At 42.1% G+C, this 17464-nt stretch overlaps 1 protein-coding gene across 1 annotated transcript in view; it reads left to right on the top strand.

Annotated features, from left to right (window-relative positions):
• Window positions 1-17464, top strand: part of ACO1 (aconitase 1) — a 69564-nt gene that overhangs the window by 15711 nt on the left and 36389 nt on the right. Inside the window, exons 2-4 of the mRNA XM_040237182.1 lie at window positions 9817-9935; window positions 15646-15814; window positions 17216-17353. Of these exons, the coding sequence (XP_040093116.1) occupies window positions 9839-9935; window positions 15646-15814; window positions 17216-17353 (404 nt within the window). The 5' untranslated portion in view covers window positions 9817-9838. The remainder of the gene's footprint in view (window positions 1-9816; window positions 9936-15645; window positions 15815-17215; window positions 17354-17464) is intronic.

The raw sequence follows: 17464 nt of genomic DNA, 5'->3' as shown, positions 1-17464 counted from the left end.
GCGTCACTCAGTTTGGCATTTCTGGCAGACAGGGAGCTTACAGAAGAAATTCACATGTCTAACAGGATGGAAAAGTACTCACCTTTACTAGCGATTAGACAAATGCCCAAGATTAACTTCTTAATCTCTCAATTTGGAAAAGATAAAGAAAAATTATGTTCCCTGGTTTAGGCACTTCTTTTTTACTCTGCTTCAGAGAAGGGTCATAAAATTGGTACAGCCTTTCCCTGGTGGCCTGGTGATGTGCGTCCAAATGGAGCTCTCGGATCCTTCCAACCAGCTGTCCTACTTCGAGGAACTGAAAGCTCAGGGTTTATTTTGAGGAACTGGATTAAGGACCTATCTGAAGAAGTGTATACAAAGATTGCAAGCAATGTTTGAATGTTAATGCTTGGACACCACCTACACATTTTAATAATAAGAAATTTAAATAAATTATTATATGACTGAAGGAGAGATTTTTATGGTGTAAAGTGATATAAAATACCATATGAAAAAAAAATCACATGATGGCTCCATGAAGATGTTTGTGGTCTACTGATAAGTGGGGGAAAAAGCAGTTTACAAAACAATGTGAGGTCAAATCCATTTTTTTTTAATCCAAATATATTTAAAATTCATGTTAAATGAACTCCACACCACGGTGTTACAGGTGACTTATTTTCTTCTTTTTGTTTACTTGCATATTCTAATGTTTCCACAATGAATATCTGTTTTTAAAATTTTATTTTACTGTACCAATATTTTTCTGATCTTTTTCTAAGTTTCAGAGGTATAACAGTGATTCACAATTTCTAAAGGTTATACTCCACTTATGGTTACTATAAAATATTGTCTCTAGTCCCTGTGCTGTACAATATATCTTTGTAGCTTATTTTATACATAGTAGTTTATACCTCGAAGTCCTCTACCCCTGTCTTGCCCTCCTCACCGTCTCTCTTCCCCACTATTAACCACTAGTTTGTTTATATCTGTGAGTTTTTTTTTTAATATTCACTAATTTGTTTAATTTTTAAGATTTCACATAGGTTATTCTAGGTCTTATTTTTAGTTGAGTTGTTTGGGTGTTTTTTTTTTTTGGTATTGAATTGTATGAGCTGTTTATGTATTTTGAATATTAACTAACCCTTTATTGGTCGTATTATTTGCAAATATTTTCTCTCATTCCATAGGTTGTCTTCATTTTGCCAACGGTTTCCTTTGCTGTGCAAAAGCTATATATTTAATTAGGTCTCGTGATTTATTTTTATTTTGCTTTTGGACACAGGTCCAAAAACATATTGCTATGGCTTACGTCAGAGAGTGTTCCACTGATGTTTCAAGGAGTTTTATGGTTTCTGGTCTTAAATTTAGGCTTCTAATCTACTTTGAGTTTATTTTGTGTATAGTATTAGAAAATGTCCTAATGTTATTCTTTTACACATAGCTGTCTGCTTTTCCCAGTACCACTTATTGAAGAGAGTGTTTTTTCTTCATTGTATATTCTTGCCTCCTTGATTGTAGATTAACTGACCATCAGTGTGTGAGTTTTATTTCTGAGCCCTCTATTCTTCCCTGTTGATCTCTGTGTCTATTTTGCGCTGTTTCTGTTTTGTTATGTTCATTTGTTTTATTCTTTGATTCCATGTGTAAGTGAAAATATATATTTGTCTGACTTATTTCCATCAAGTCTAGTTGGTACAAATGGCAAAATTTCATTCTTTTTCATGTTGAGTAGTATTCCATTACACATATATATTATATATATGTGTATATATATATATTATATATATTATATATATATCACATCTTCTTTACCATTCATCTGTTGATGGATACTTAGGTTGCTCGCATATCTTAGTTATTGTAAAGAATGCTGCTTTGAACGTTGGGGTGCACGTATCTTTTCAAATTAGTGTTTGCGTTTCCTTTGGATATATACCCAGCAGTGGAATTGCTGGATCATATTGTAGTTCTGGTTTTAGTTTTTTGAGAACCTCCATACTATTTTCCACAGTGGCTGTATCCATTGACATTCCTACCAACAGCATATGACGGTTCCCTTTTCCCCACATCCTGGCCACCATTTGTTATTTGTGGTCTTTTCTCTTTTTTCTCATGAAAAATAGTTATATTATTAATTCACCTATCTTGCAAGTTTATGAGATTGTGTCTTTTTTAATGCTATATATATTTTTAAATTTTATTTATTTTAATTGAAGGCTAATTACTTTACAATATTGTATTGGTTTTGCCATACCTTGACATGAATCAGCCATGGGTGTACATGTGCTCCCCATCCTGAACCCGCCTCCCTCTTCCCTCCCCATCCCATCCCTCAGGGTCATCCCAGTGCACCAACCCTGAGCACCCTGTCTCATGCATCGAACCTGGACTGGCGATCTGTTTCACATATGATAATATTCATGTTTCAATGCTATTCTCTCAAATCATCCCACCCTCGCCTTCTCCCTCAAAGTCCAAAAGACTGTTCTATACATCTGTGTCTCTTTTGCTGTCTCACATATAGGGTTATCATTACCATCTTTCTAAATTCCATATATAGGCGTTAATATACTGTATTGGTATTTTTCTTTCTGGCTTACTTCACTCTGTATAATAGGCTCCAGTTTCATCCACCTCATTAGAACTGATTCAAATGTGTTCTTTTTAATAGCTGAGTAATACTCCATTGTGTATGTGTACCGCAGCTTTCTTATCCATTCATCTGCTGATGCACATCTAGGTTGCTTCCACGTCCTAGCTATTGTAAACAGTGCTGTGATGAACATTGGGGTACATGTGTCTCTTTCAATTCTGGTTTCCTCGGTGTGTATGCCCAGCAGTGGGATTGCTGGGTCATAAGGCAGTTCTATTTGCATTTTTTTAAGGAATCTCCACGCTGTTCTCCATATTGCTGTACTAGTTTGCATTCCCACCAACATTCCCACCAACAGTGTAAGAGGGTTCCCTTTTCTCCACACCTTCTCCAGCATTTATTGCTTGTAGACTTTTGGATAGCAGCCATTCTACTGGTGTGAAATGGTACCTCATTGTGGTTTTGATCTGCATTTCTCTGATGATGAGTGATGCTGAGCACCTTTTCATGTGTTTGTTAGCCATCTGTTTGTCTTCTTCTCACGGTAGCCATTTTTATTGGTGTGAGACTGGTTTTGATTTGCAAAACCACTGACATTGTGGTCTTGGGTTGTGTTTCTCTGATGAGAAGTCATGTTGAACATCTTTTCTTGTGGCTGTTAACTATCTGTATACCTTAACTTTATATCTTTCTTGTTTTTATTTACTTATACAATAGTATGTGAGTCTGATATTTACATCTATAGGATTGATTTGCCCTTACTCGTCTGCCTCTCTTGGAAAAAACTAGTCATCCAGAACATCCAGATAGTTAAAAACTTAACCACAAGTTGTTTTCCCAAAGTTTAGCTGTCAGTTCTCTGGAATTTTGAATCATAGAAGGTTCAGTGAATGATTATAAAGCTATCTCATGAAAGTGCCAGAAGACTGTAATATGTCTAAGTAGTACTTTTTAAACTCTATTTATGGAGGATTTAAGTTTTTTTTTTTTTTTTTTTTTTTTTACCCCTGCCAGGGATATGTACTTTTAATTGGAAGGAAAATCAGATATATTTTCTGCCACTTAACAACCTGTGACCCCCAGGCTATCACCTTCTTTTCAGGGACTCTCTTTCCTCATCAGGGGACTGTTGGTGATATCTAAGGTTCTTCCAGGGAAGGCTCAACATTCTCTGATTTATCTCATTGCATCCTCAGCATCTACTATGCTCACCTAGGGAGTGGTGGGTTTCTCTGATGGCTCAGATGGTAAAAGAATCTGCCTGCAATGCGGGAGACGTGGGTTCAGTCTCTGGGTTGGGAAGATCCCCTGGGGGAGGGCATGGCAACCCACTCCAGTATTCTTGCCTGGAGAATTGCCATGGACAGAGGAGCCTGGTGGGTTACAGTCCATGGGGTCGCGAAAGGGTCGGACGTGGCTGAGCGACTGAGCACAAGCACACAGGGCCTGGTGATGGGCTAGTGCCATGCGGCATATGCACAAGTGAAGGTGCCTCCCCAAGCCTCCCGCCCGCGTCCTAAGCTGAGGCCAAAGGTCACTTGGCAGCAGTGCTGTCTGCGGGTGGAAAGGGTCCCTGCGCTGAGCTTTTTACAAGGAGCACAGTTCACTCGGTAAATGTCTCAGATCTGCCCACCCATGCCTACGGTTTAGTGTTTTTGGTGATTTACTTTAATTTCTGGTGTCCAGCACTCCCTACCCCACTGCCACTCCTCCGTGCACAGAATGGACCTGTAAGGATCATGCCAAGTGACCCAGCTGGTATTTCAGGATGGGTTAGCTTTGAGAAACGCTCATTCCTCTACCAAACAATTATCTTTTCTTTCAAAATGTACACAGATGTAGTGAAGGGTTTCAAAGACAGTACAAAGGTCTCTTTTTGGATTCCTTTTGTTTAAGAACTGTCCCTGGGTCCCGCTTGATTCAGAGGCAAAGGTCAGCAGTTCTGGCCTTCTCAACACAAGTGTTCAGGAAGGACAAGTGCTGAATGAGCTGCAAACTCGCTGCTTAAATATAACATTTCCCCTGCTTTCCTTTCTTTTTAAAAAAATCTCTTTGCTGCTTTTCTTTTCCTCTTTTTATCCTTTGCCTCCATGCAGTACCACCTTATTCTGTGGAACAGAAGAGGCAGCAACCCGAACATATTTCCATGTATACACTAAGCTTTCCTCTTTCCATAAAAGAAAAAACCTAGGATAACACTCCACTCTCTCCAAAACAATCCTGTTTGTTCATTCCTCTCTTTTCTTTAGTATTGAATGAGGGTTAGATAAAACAGACGATAGGGAACAATGCAGAGCAGACAGGAAAGGAATTGAAGCAACGAGGTCTGTGGTTTCTGTTAACTGTAGAAGTAGACAGGATTCCCTGGCCAGTTTGTGGGGTTTCTAGCAAAATCACAGATCTCGGGATAATTTGGGGCCTGCAGGTCCCGTAGTAATAATACTTGAGGCTTGGGGATGGGGTTTGAGGGTTCTGGAGAGGGTCAGGCAGACCTACGTATGTCCCTGATGCCTAGATTCTGCTCTGGTCTGGCTTGTCCCCAAGGCAGAGATCCTTCTCCTCACACCCTGCTTGGAATGTGGTCACTTTCGCTCCCTCTTGGGGTCCCTGAAGCACTGTGAACTCCTATAATATCATTTGAAATACAAACGATAAAGTGAGTGAAACTTCGGAGTGGCTCTGATTTCCAGAACCCTCCAGATTTAAAGCAGGGATTGGGGGAGGGGGGTGGGGAGTAGACATTTCCCAACTTCCAAGCAAAACCAGTTTGGGGTTGCAAAAATACAGCTGCTCTTGCTTTCCACTGACCTGGGGCTCAGAGTGGCAAGGGACATGTGGCAATCAATGCCCAGCCCAGGCCACTGTGCTGGCTGAGCCCTAGAAAGAAGGAAAGGCAACTCTAGTATTCAGAACTGAGGCTTGTAGGGGGATTTTGCAAGCCCGCAAGTCTCCTGGCTTTTTATCAACACTAGGGGTTGCTTGGTGGCCTCCAGCCAGCACCTCCTTCAGATGAGGAGTTGCCACACCTAGAGAGGTGGCCCAAGGAGCTGGTAGAGAAAGCCAGAGATCAAAGCCTAGCTTTTCCTCTAACTGGATGTTTGCCCTGTGGCAAGCTATTCATGTCTCAGAGCTGCAGTCTTCTCTGCTGTAAAATGAGAGTAATAATAGGCTGAAATTTACAGAGTTGTGGCCAGGGTTATAGAAGATGGTATGAAGTCAACGGTACATCCTGATACTTAGCAATTAGTAATTGGTTCGTCTGTCTCCTAACTTCTGCAAGTAAGATTTCCTTCATTTATGTACTGAAACTAGATAATTATGTAGTTTTTAAAGAAAAAAAGGAGGCAGATGGAGAGTACGTTACACAACATATTTTCTACAAGAGCCACACTGGTCACCATATGTGAGTGAATGAGTGAAAGTCGCTCAGTCATGTCTGGCTCTTTGCAACCCCATGGACTGTAGCCCACCAGGCTCCTCTGTTCACGGGATTATCCTGGCAAGAATACTGGAGTGGGTTGCTATTTCCTTCTCCAGGGGATCTTCCCGACCCAGGGATCAAACCCAGGTCTCCTGCACTGCGGGCAGATTCTTTACCATCTGAGCCACCAGGGAGACATATATCCATCCTGAAATACCAGCTGGCTTTGTAGGGTGGTAGGAACAGCAAGAATCATGTAAGACTTCCAGAGTTCTGCTGGGGGCATCTGTAAGCTGTATGGAGTCGCTTCAGTCATGTCTGACTCCTTGCTACCCCGTGGACTGTAGCCTGCCAGGCTCCTCTGTCCATGAGATTCTCCAAGCAATAATACTGGAGTGGATTGCCATGCCCTCCTCCAGGGGATCTTCCTGATCCAGGTATCGAACTTGCAACTCATGCCTTGTGCATTGGCAAGTTAGGTTCTTTACGGCTAGCGCCACCTGGGAAGCCCACATTTGTAAGCTTCAGGGAAGCAAATTGACATGTTGAGTTCTCACCACGCCATGGCAGATATGGGTACAATTTAGCAACTGGTTTGCCCATAGAATTTTGGCAAACTAGCCCTTTTAGGGCTTGACAGAGAAACAGGAATGATTCAATATGACTTAAGATTTTTAAAGATATGACCTGGCCACCATGCCTGGTTTTGCAAAAGGTCCCCAACACTTCCAGAGTTTCTTTGCCCAAGTTTTCTCTTTAGTTTCCTACTGTTCCTCCAAAACATCTGCCAGGCTGAGTGAGAACGCAGGTCAGGGCTCGCCCATGAACGTGTTTGGTTTGGCCATCATGGTACAGGCCCACTCAGTCATTTAGGAAAATATAGTTACCAACATTTGAAAATCAAGAGAGTTTGGGTGGAAATCCAGATTGCCAGCCTTGCTTGAACACCGTCCACACCGTGCTGGCATTCCTGCATGCAGCCTGTGGCTGGAGCCAAGTGGGCGCTGCTCCCTTGGCTGGGCAAACAGTGCCTGAGCTGCCTGGCCGGGCACTGCCTGCTTCCCTTGTTCAGGGCCCCTTCCTGAACTGGGGCGGTATTTGGTTTCATTCCCTCACCATCTTACACATCTCCCTTCCATTGTACCTCACTGCCTTCTGAACTAAGTGGGCGTTCCCCACCTGACCCTCCACACTGTCCAGCAATGATTCTCAGACTGGACACCTTCTAGAGACACCTGGGAGATTATTGGGTCCTGCTGCTTCCCCAGTCCCTTCTGATTCAGCAGCTTGGGGAGCGGGGTTGGGACTCAGGAGTCTATTTTTAACAAGAAAGATCCCCAGGTAATTCTACTGCAGATGACCTGGGATGCGTGCTTTTGTAAATAGAGCTGCAGCATGCCCCAGCGTCCCCTGCTGGCCTTTCTTTAGTTTCAGTTCCAGAATTCCTAGAGAAGGTAGTCACTTGGCCTTTAGCCTCCCTCACCAAATTGCAGCTCCAGCAAAAACCACGTGGGATGGGACTTCCACTGCGGCCCACTGGTTAAGACTTTGCCATCCAATGCAGTGAGTACTGGTTTGATCCCTGGTTGGGGAGCTAGGATCCCACATGCCTTGAGGCCCAAAAACCAGAACATACACAGCAGAAGCAAAACTATAACAAATTCAATGAAGATTTAAAAAAAAAAAAAAAACTATGTGGGTCCAGGGGAAAGAAGCCACTCCTAACAACAAGGTACGAATCAGATCTGTTTCCCCGCCCACATCCCACGCACTCCACCTCTACACAGACAGACACACACTCACACACACTGTCTCTCTCACACGCATGCCTTTCCACTGCATTCTCTCCTGTCCATTACAGGTGCCCGGACCATCCTGGCCCTCCTGCACGGGGAACTCTAGGAAGGCAGGGCTACTCCTCATTCAGCTGCCTCTCATCAGAACGGCCCAGCACTGGCCTTCAGACAGAGTGAATGAACACATTCTCTCTCTTAAGTTTGTAACTCATTTTCAAACAACTTTATTTTACTCAGTTTAAAATGCAAACAATACCAAAGGATGTCCTCCCAGTCCTGACTTTGAGGCCTCTGTCCCTCTTAAGGGGCTTCCCTCTTGGCTCAGACAGTAAAGAATCTGCGTGCAGTGTAGGAGTCCCAGGTTTGATCCCTGGGTTGGGAAGATCCCCTGGAGAAGGGAATGGCAACCCACTCCAGTATTCTTGTCTGGAGAATCCTGTGGACAGAGGAGCCTGGCAGGCTACAGTCCACGGAGTCGCAAAGAGTTGGACACGACTGAGCGACTTTAACTCACTCCTTCCCTACAGGAACCAGTCTGTTTGTGTCTTGATGAAAACACGGGCCTGTCTCTGGAGACAAGAGCCACTGTCACTGTTCATCCTCACAAACAGCTGTTTTCTCTGCAAACAGTCCTCCATTTACAGTGGTTCCGCTTACGGTTGTTTGTGTTTTTGTTTTTTTTACCACTTTGGTGCAAAAGCAGTAGGCATTCAGTAGAAACACACTTTGAGTTTTGAGTTTTGATCCTTGCCCGGGCTGGTGCTATGCGGTACAGTACTCTACTGTGATCGTGAGTAGCTGTAGCCGCAGCTCCCAGTCAGTCACGCCATCACTGGGATGAACAACCTCACAACCATTCTGTACTCAAACAGCCACTCTGTTTTTCATTTTTAATACAGTAGTCAATACATTACCTGAGATATTCAACTCTGTGTGACGTTATCTTGCCCAACTGTAAGCTAGCATTAAGAGTTCTGAGAATATCCGTGGTAGGCTTAGCTAAACTGTGATGTTCAGTAGCTTAGTACATTAAATGCGTTTCAGCTTATGGTATTTCCAATTTATGATGGGTTTATCGAGATACATATCTTTTCATTTTTTTCATTTTATAGTAATATGTTGATCATTTCATATTAGTCATCCCCAAAATAGGTTGAACTTTTAAATATTTATTCATAAAACCTTGGATTAAGTAGGGAAATTTTACTATTCTTATATAATAATTAAGACTGAAGAATGGACTGATAAGGATTTTTGCCAAAGAGGTAGATCTAGAAAGCAAGTCTTCCAGTTCCTGCCCTGGAGTGTTTTGCTCTAAGTTATATAGTTATTTGAATTGCTGTTTATCTGTATGGTGCAGACCAGATCTTTTTTGTTCACCACTTAAAATTTATAAAAAGATATAGGAAAAGTTCTGCCCAGAGCTGGGGTAGAGGGTCCTCTCCAGACTTATTTGTGAGTTTAGCCTTTTATACATCTACCAGGTACCTTAAAGATTCCTTGATGTGAACACACTCTTGCTACCATTATGTAAAAGTGAGTCCAAAAGACTCCTAACTAACAAGTTTATTTAAAATGCTGCAGAGGCAGTTACAGCTGTTCTCAAGCCTGCTTTCCCAGAGTTCAGGTTTTATGTAGTTGTACAATGTAGAATGAATCCAGCTCAGATGTTCATGTGTTTGCAATTTCCCGTGTGACACTTCCTTCATTTCCCTTCTGCCTCATGTCTTATCAGTGCAATCATGTTGGAAAGTTGTAGATATAAGACAAAAGAAGTTTGGAATTGTACACTCTTGAGAGGTGAATGCTAGCTTTCACAGGAGCTTCACAGAGGTCATTTTCTTTGCTAAGAATATCATTCTGGTATTCATTTGTGTCCCACCTTCCCACCACTCTGAAAAGATAATAAGTGATTTCATGAAGTCAGTGTGTATCATAACTGTTAAAGAGGGCAAATACTCGTTGGAATAAATAAGATCCAGCTTTGAGAGGAGAAATTAAGTGTTCTTTGTCCTTTTCAGGGACACGTAGTCATCAGGAACCATGAGCAACCCATTTGCACACCTTGTTGAGCCTTTGGATCCTGCACAACCAGGAAAGAAGTTCTTCAATTTGAACAAATTGGAGGATCCCAGATATGGTAGGTACATGGCTCTTTGATATAAGTGCTCTGATAGCAATTGGCATGTCAGTTGCATAATAAGTACCTAATAAATCAGCCTTTAGGAGAGTTGGAAGGAGTAGCAGAGAATGGCTGAATGGTCTTGGATTAACCACAGAAATACACACACACCCCCTTCTTACATTGCTCATTTTAAGTAGATAATGATTATATACATACAACATTTATATAACACTTGATATAGAGAGTGTTTGTACATGTATATTATTTAATCTGAATAACAAGCCTGTCAGGCTATATTCAAAAACATTAAAAAGTCCTGAGGAAGCCTAGGCCCAAAAAGAGTCAATGACATGGTTAAATAACAACTATGTAGGTAGTAGGCAGCCAGCAGCAACAGTCAGGCCACTGGGTGGAGGATTGGCCCTAGGGCGAGCAGTGGCAGCAGAGAGGCTGGGGAGCCCTGCACTCCTGGGTTTCCTCCAACATCAGTCAGCTCCAGCCAGCAACTCCAGCAGGGCCTTTGCCCAGGCCCCCGGGTGGAATGTTGACCAACATGCCCAGCAGCCAGTGAAGGTTTACATGCTCAAAGAGAACCAGCAGTGGGACAGCCAGGGCACTGGACATGTCCTCCAGCTACATGGGACAGCAGAAGGACATGTCCCTGCTAGTCAGGGCCTGATAAAACGTGCTCCACTGGAGGAGGGAATGGCAAACCACTCCAGTATTCTTGCCTTGAGAACCCCATAAACAGTATGAAAAGGCAAAAATATATGACACTGAAAGATGAGCCGCCAAGATCTGTAGGTGTCCAGTATGCTACTGGGGAAGAGCAGAGAAACAGCTTCAGAAAGAATGAAGAGGCTGAGCCAAAGTGGAAAGGATGCCCAATTGTGCTGTGTCTGGTGGTGAAAGTGAAGTCCAATGCTGTCAAGAACAGTATTGAATAGGAACCTGGAATGTTAGGTCCATGCATCAAGGTACATTGGATGTGGTCAAAAAGGAAGTGGCAAGAGTAAACACTGGTATTTTAGGAATCACTGAACTAAAATGGGAATGGGAGAATTTAATAACGATGATTATTATACTGACTGCTGTGGACATGAATCCCTTAGAAGAAAATGGAGTAGCCCTCACAGTCAACAAGAGTCTGAAATGCAGTACTTGGGTGCAGTCTCAAAAATGAGAGAATGATCTCTGTTCATGTCCAAGGCAAACCATTCAACATTCAAGTCTATGCCCCAACCACTAATGCCAAATAAGCTAAAGTTGAACAATTCTATGAAGACCTACACGACCTTCTAGAACTAACAACAAAAAAAATGTGCTTTTCATCACAGGGGACTGGAATGCAAAAGTAGGAAGTCAGGAGATACCTGGAGTAACAGGCATGTTTGGTCCTGGAGTACAAAATAAAGCAGGGCAAAGGCTAACAAAAGTTTCGCCAAGAGAACATACTGGTCAGAGCAAACACCCTTTTCCAACAACACAAGAGACAACTCTACATATGGACATCACCAGATGGTCAATACCAAAATCAGAGTGATTATATTCTTTGCAGCCAAAGATGGAGAAGCTCTATACAGTCAGCAAAAACAAGACCTGGAGCTGACTGTGGCTCAGATCATGAACTCCTTATTGCCAAATTCAGGCTTAAATTGAAGAAAGTGGGGAAAACCACTAGACCATTCAGGTATGACCTAAATCAAATCCCTTATGATTATACAGTGGAGGTGACAAATAGATTCAAGGGATTAGATCTGGTAGACAGAGTGTCTGAAGAACTATGGACTGTAGTCCATAACACTGTGCAGGAGGTGATGACCAAATCCATCCCCAAGAAGAGGAAATGCCAGAAGGCAAAATGGTTGTCTGAGGAGGACTTACAAATAGCTGAGAAAAGAAGAGAAGTGAAAGGCAGGGAAAGATACACCAAACTGAATGCAGAGTTCCAGAGAAAAGCAAAGAGAGATAAGAAAGCCTTAAGTGAACAATGCAAAAAAAAAAAAAAAAATAGAATGGGAAAGACTAGAGATCTCTTCAAGAAAATAGAGATTCCAAGGGAGCATTTCATGCACAGATGGGCACAATAAAAGACAGAAACAGCAAAGACCTAACAGAAGCAGAAGAGATTAAGAAGAGATGTCAAGAATACACAGAACTGTACGAAAAACTTCTTAATGACCCAGATAACCACGATGGTGTGATTACTCACCTAGAGCCAGATTTCCTGGAGTGTGAAGTCAAGTGGCTCTTAGGAAGCATTCCTACAAACAAAGCTAGTGGAGGTGATGGAATTCTAGCTTCTGCTGCTGCTGCTGCTACTGTGTCACTTCAGTCATGTCCGACTCTGTGTGACCCCATAGACGGCAGCCCACCAGGCTCCCCTGTCCCTGGGATTCTCCAGGCAAGAACACTGGAGTGGGTTGCCATTTCCTTCTCCAGTGCATGAAAGTGAAAAGTGAAAGTGAAGTCGCTCAGTTGTGTCCGACTCCTAGCAACCCCATGAACTGCAGCCTACCAGGCCCCTCCATCCATGGGATTTTCCAGGCAGAGTACTATTTCAAATCTTAAAAGATGATGCTCTGAAAGTGCTGCACTCAATATGCCAGCAAATCTGGAAAACTCAGCAGTGGCCACAGGACTGGAAAAGGTCAGTTCTCATTCCAATCCCAAAGGGTAATGCAAAGGATTGTTCAGATTACCACACAATTGTACTCTTTTCACACACTAGCAAGGTAATGCTCAAAATCCTTCAAGCTAGGCTTCAGCAGTAAGTACATCTTCCAGATGTACAAGCTGGATTTGGAAAAGGCAGGGGTACCAGAGATCAAATTGCCAACATCCACTGGATCAAACCAGTCAAACCTAAAGGAAATCTACCCTGAATATCCAATGGAAGGACCGATGCTGAAGCTGAAGCTCCAATTCCTTGGCTACCTAATGCTGTTTCACTGGAAAAGACCCTGATGCTGGGAAAGAATGAGGGCAAGAGTAGAACGGAACGACACAGGATAAGGTGGTTGGAGGGCATCACTGACTCAGTGGACATGAGTTTGAGCAAACTCAGGAAGATAGTGAAGGACAGGGAAGCCTGGCATGCTGCAGTTCATGGTGTGCAGCGTGAGACACAACTTGGCAACTGAACAACAACAAAAAGATAGCGGAAGAGGATGAAAACACAGGCCTTTTTTTCCCCAACTCCTATGTCATCTGCCTTTGTACTCTTGCCTTTTCTGGATAATACTAGTGAATAATTCTTATGTATCAAGATGAACCACTTCTTTTTTTTTTTTTTTTTACTTTACAATTCTGTATTGGTTTTGCCATACATTGACATGAATCCACCACGGGTGTACATGCGTTCCCAAACATGAACCCCCATCCCCACCCCCCTCCTCCCAACATCTCTCTGGGTCATCCCCGTGTACCAGCCCCAAGCGTGCCGTATCCTGCATTGGACATAGACTGGCAATTCGATTCCTACATGATATTATACATGTTTCAATGCCATTCCCCCAAATCATCTCACCCTCTCCCTCTCCCTCTGAGTCCAAAAGTCCGCTATACACATCTGTGTCTTTTTTGCTGTCTTGCATACAGAGTCATCATTGCCATCTTTCTAAATTCCATATATATGTGTTAGTATACTGTATTGGTGTTTTTCTTTCTGGCTTACTTCACTCTGTATAATCGGCTCCAGTTTCATCCATCTCATCAGAACTGATTCAAATGTATTCTTTTTAATGGCTGAGTAATACTCCATTGTGTATATGTACCACAGCTTTCTTGTCCATTCATCTGCTGATGGACATCTAGGTTGTTTCCATGTCCTGGCTATTATAAACAGTGCTGCGATGAACATTGGGGTACATGTGTCTCTTTCAATTCTGGTTTCCTCAGTATGTATGCCTAGCAGTGAGATTGCTGGGTCATAAGGCAGTTTTATTTGCAATTTTTTAAGGAATCTCCACACTGTACTCCATGGTGGCTGTATTAGTTTGCATTCCCACCAACAGTGTACGAGGGTTCCCTTCTCTCCACACCCTCTCCAGCATTTATTGCTTGCAGATTTTTGGATCGCAGACATTCTGACTGGTGTGAAGTGGTACCTCATTGTGGTTTTGATTTGCATTTCTCTAATAATGAGTGATGTTGAGCATCTTTTCATGTGTTTGTTAGCCATCCGTATGTCTTCTTTGGAGAAATGTCTATTTAGTTCTTTGGCCCATTTTTTGATTGGGTCGTTTATTTTTCTGGAATTGAGCTGGAGGAGTTGCTTGTATGTTTTTGAGATTAGTTGTTTGTCAGTTGCTTCATTTGCTATTATTTTCTCCCATTCGGAAGGCTGTCTTTTCACTTTGCTTATATTTTCCTTTGTTGTGCAGAAGCTTTTAATTTTAATTAGGTCCCATTTGTTTATTTTTGCTTTTATTTCCAGAATTCTGGGAGGTGGATCATAGAGGATCCTGCTGTGGTTTATGTCGGAGAGTGTTTTCCCTATGTTCTCCTCTAGGAGTTTTATAGTTTCTGGTCTTACATTTAGATCTTTAATCCATTTTGAGTTTATCTTTGTGTGCGGTGTTAGAAAGTGATCTAGTTTCATTCTTTTACAAGTGGTTGACCAGTTTTCCCAGCACCACTTGTTAAAGAGATTGTCTTTACTCCATTGTATATTCTTGCCTCCTTTGTCAAAGATAAGGTGTCCATATGTGTGTGGATTTATCTCTGGGCTTTCTATTTTGTTCCATTGATCTATATTTCTGTCTTTGTGCCAATACCATACTGTCTTGATGACTGTGGCTTTGTAGTAGAGCCTGAAGTCAGGCAAGTTGATTCCTCCAGTTCCATTCTTCTTTCTCAAGATTGCTTTGGCTATTTGAGGTTTTTTGTATTTCCATACAAATCTTGAAATTATTTGTTCTAGTTCTGTGAAAAATATCGCTGGTAGCTTGATAGGGATTGCATTGAATTTGTAAATTGCTTTGGGTAGTATACTCATTTTCACTATATTGATTCTTCCGATCCATGAACATGGTATATTTCTCCATCTATTAGTGTCCTCTTTGATTTCTTTCATCAGTGTTTTATAATTTTCTATATATAGGTCTTTAGTTTGAACCACTTCTTTTATAAGCAAGCTAAGTTTTCTTAAAGATTACCTTTCTTAAAGATTGTCTTATTATAAAAAACGTGGTTACTGATGACCATACTCCGTGGAGTTTAGGTGTTTATTTCCTTTGAAAGGTATATATGACTATTCTTTGGTCTAATTTTAATCTTTGTAAAGGGGTTATTTTCTCCTTTTCACACACTGAGGTTTCATAACAAATACTACTCTGTATGTGTGTATGTGTGTGTTTTACTCACTAACAGTAATACAGCAAGTTAAATAATCTAGACTGATTTCTTTCATGATAACTTAAGGGAAGCTCTGTTACTGGATTCTAAGGCTAGGCAGCCACTGGCTATGAAAGAATTAACTGTAATATTTTATTTTTGCCTAGGCTGTAGGTATTTTCTAATAACTGAATGTCTCAAGCCCATTCAGTATTCTTATATTGCAAATCGTTAAGAACAGCTTAACTTTACTCTCTTTCCTTGTTGAAAGACTAGAGGGGATGTTGCCTTGTATCTAGTTTGGATGGAGATTGGCTTTAAAGAGCTCTGATAATAAGATGTCTCGGTTTTTTGTTTGTTTTGTTATGCTTTCTCCTTTTATTCCTAGGATCCTTACCATTTTCTATCAGAGTTCTCCTGGAGGCAGCCATTCGGAACTGTGATCAATTTTTGGTGAAGAAGAATGACGTTGAAAATATCCTGAATTGGAAGGTCATGCAGCATAAGAACATAGAAGTGCCCTTTAAGCCTGCCCGAGTCATCCTGCAGGACTTTACGTGAGCCTCGGGTCACCTTACTCTCTCCTCTCCCTCCCTTGTCACTCTGTAGAGAAAGCTTTTTAAAGGCAAAAACAAAAAAACAACACAGTGATTGTGTGATTTTTCACTCAATATTCAGAGACACTTGAAAGCAAAAGAGGGCCGTCACCCCAGATGGCAAGAGATAATCTCAGGGACGGTACTCATCCACCTTTTCCAGCGGCGGAGGTCATTGTCCTTGGTCTTGATGATCCTAGTCCTCAGTGTACTAGCAAAAAAGTTGAAAGAGACAGCATGAAGTGGAACTGTCTTAGAATCTTTTCTCCCCCACATCCTGTCACCCAGGGAGCCAGGTTTTAAACAGACATCCTTGGAATGTTGATCTGTATCACCGGAGGGGAGATACATAGTTTGCAAGGCCTGATGTGCTGCTGTTAAATCTGCTCACACCCTGCTAGTCCCAAGAACTGCTTCCTGTCACAGCCTCACTTAAAAAAAAAAATCTATTTATTTGTTTATTTTTGGCTGCACTGGGTCTTTATTGCTGCCCACGGGTCTTTATTGCTGCCCACGGGCCTTTAGCTGCATTGAGCAGGGAACCCTCTCTAGTTGTGGTGTGCTGGCTTCTCATTGCGGTGGCCTCTCTTCTTGCAGAGCACAGGCTCTCAGTGCATGGGGCTTCAGGAGCTGTAGTTCCTGGGCTCTTGAGCACAGGCTCAGTAGTTGTGGCGCACAGGCTGAGTTGCCTTGGGACATATGGGATCTTCCCGGATCAGGGATTGAAGCCGTGTGCCCTGCATTGGCAAGTGGGTTCTTAATCAGTGGACCACCAGGGAAGCCCTTCACCCCTTCACAGCCTACCTTTTCATTTTTTCAAACGATGTTATTTTATTCCTTCTGGAGACCAAATTTCATTTTTTTAGAGGGCGATTACTCATATTTTACTCTCTAATATAATAAAAAGGAAGGATGCGCTTAATATAAACTTGATTCACAGCCTACTTTTCTGAGTTACATCCATTCCTTTAAATTTGGTCTGAAGTTGAAGGGTATGATCTATATGTCTTGCCCAGGACTTTGCTAGCCCACCATGTGAGTAGGGAACAGTGATAGAAAAAGTTCCCAAGTTTTTAAGTGCCAGCTTTCTGACAGTTTCTCTGCCTAAACCACTTTGGTTGTGAACTTTAATGCAGGAATAAAATTGCATATAGAGGTACCACTCAGCCATGATGCTCATTACTGATATGATTTCCACTCAAGGAAATGTATTTAGCAGCTTTGACTTTTCTGGCATCTATCATTTGCTCCACTGGTGAGACAGCTCTCTTGCCAATATTTCAGCAGAAACAAAAGCTGGAAAAAACCCACATAACACTTGTTTAACAGATATGTTTTCTGCTTAATTCTCCCCTTTCTTAGGGGTGTGCCAGCTGTGGTTGACTTTGCTGCCATGCGTGATGCTGTGAAAAAGTTAGGAGGCAATCCAGAGAAAATAAACCCCATCTGTCCTGCTGATCTTGTCATTGATCATTCCATCCAGGTTGATTTCAACAGAAGGTGAGAGACTAGGATGAATATTTGGGTTTTCTGCTTTGTGCAAAATCTTGGAGTATGAGTCTTTCTTGTGTGTGTGTGTGTGTGTGTGTGTGTGTGTGTGTGTGTGTGTGT

The sequence above is a fragment of the Oryx dammah genome, unplaced genomic scaffold, assembly GCF_014754425.2.
Source record: "Oryx dammah isolate SB20612 unplaced genomic scaffold, SCBI_Odam_1.1 HiC_scaffold_1, whole genome shotgun sequence".
Classification (NCBI taxonomy): domain Eukaryota; kingdom Metazoa; phylum Chordata; class Mammalia; order Artiodactyla; family Bovidae; genus Oryx; species Oryx dammah.
Note: the sequence above shows the minus strand (reverse complement) of the source record. Positions and strands in the feature narration are given on the sequence as shown.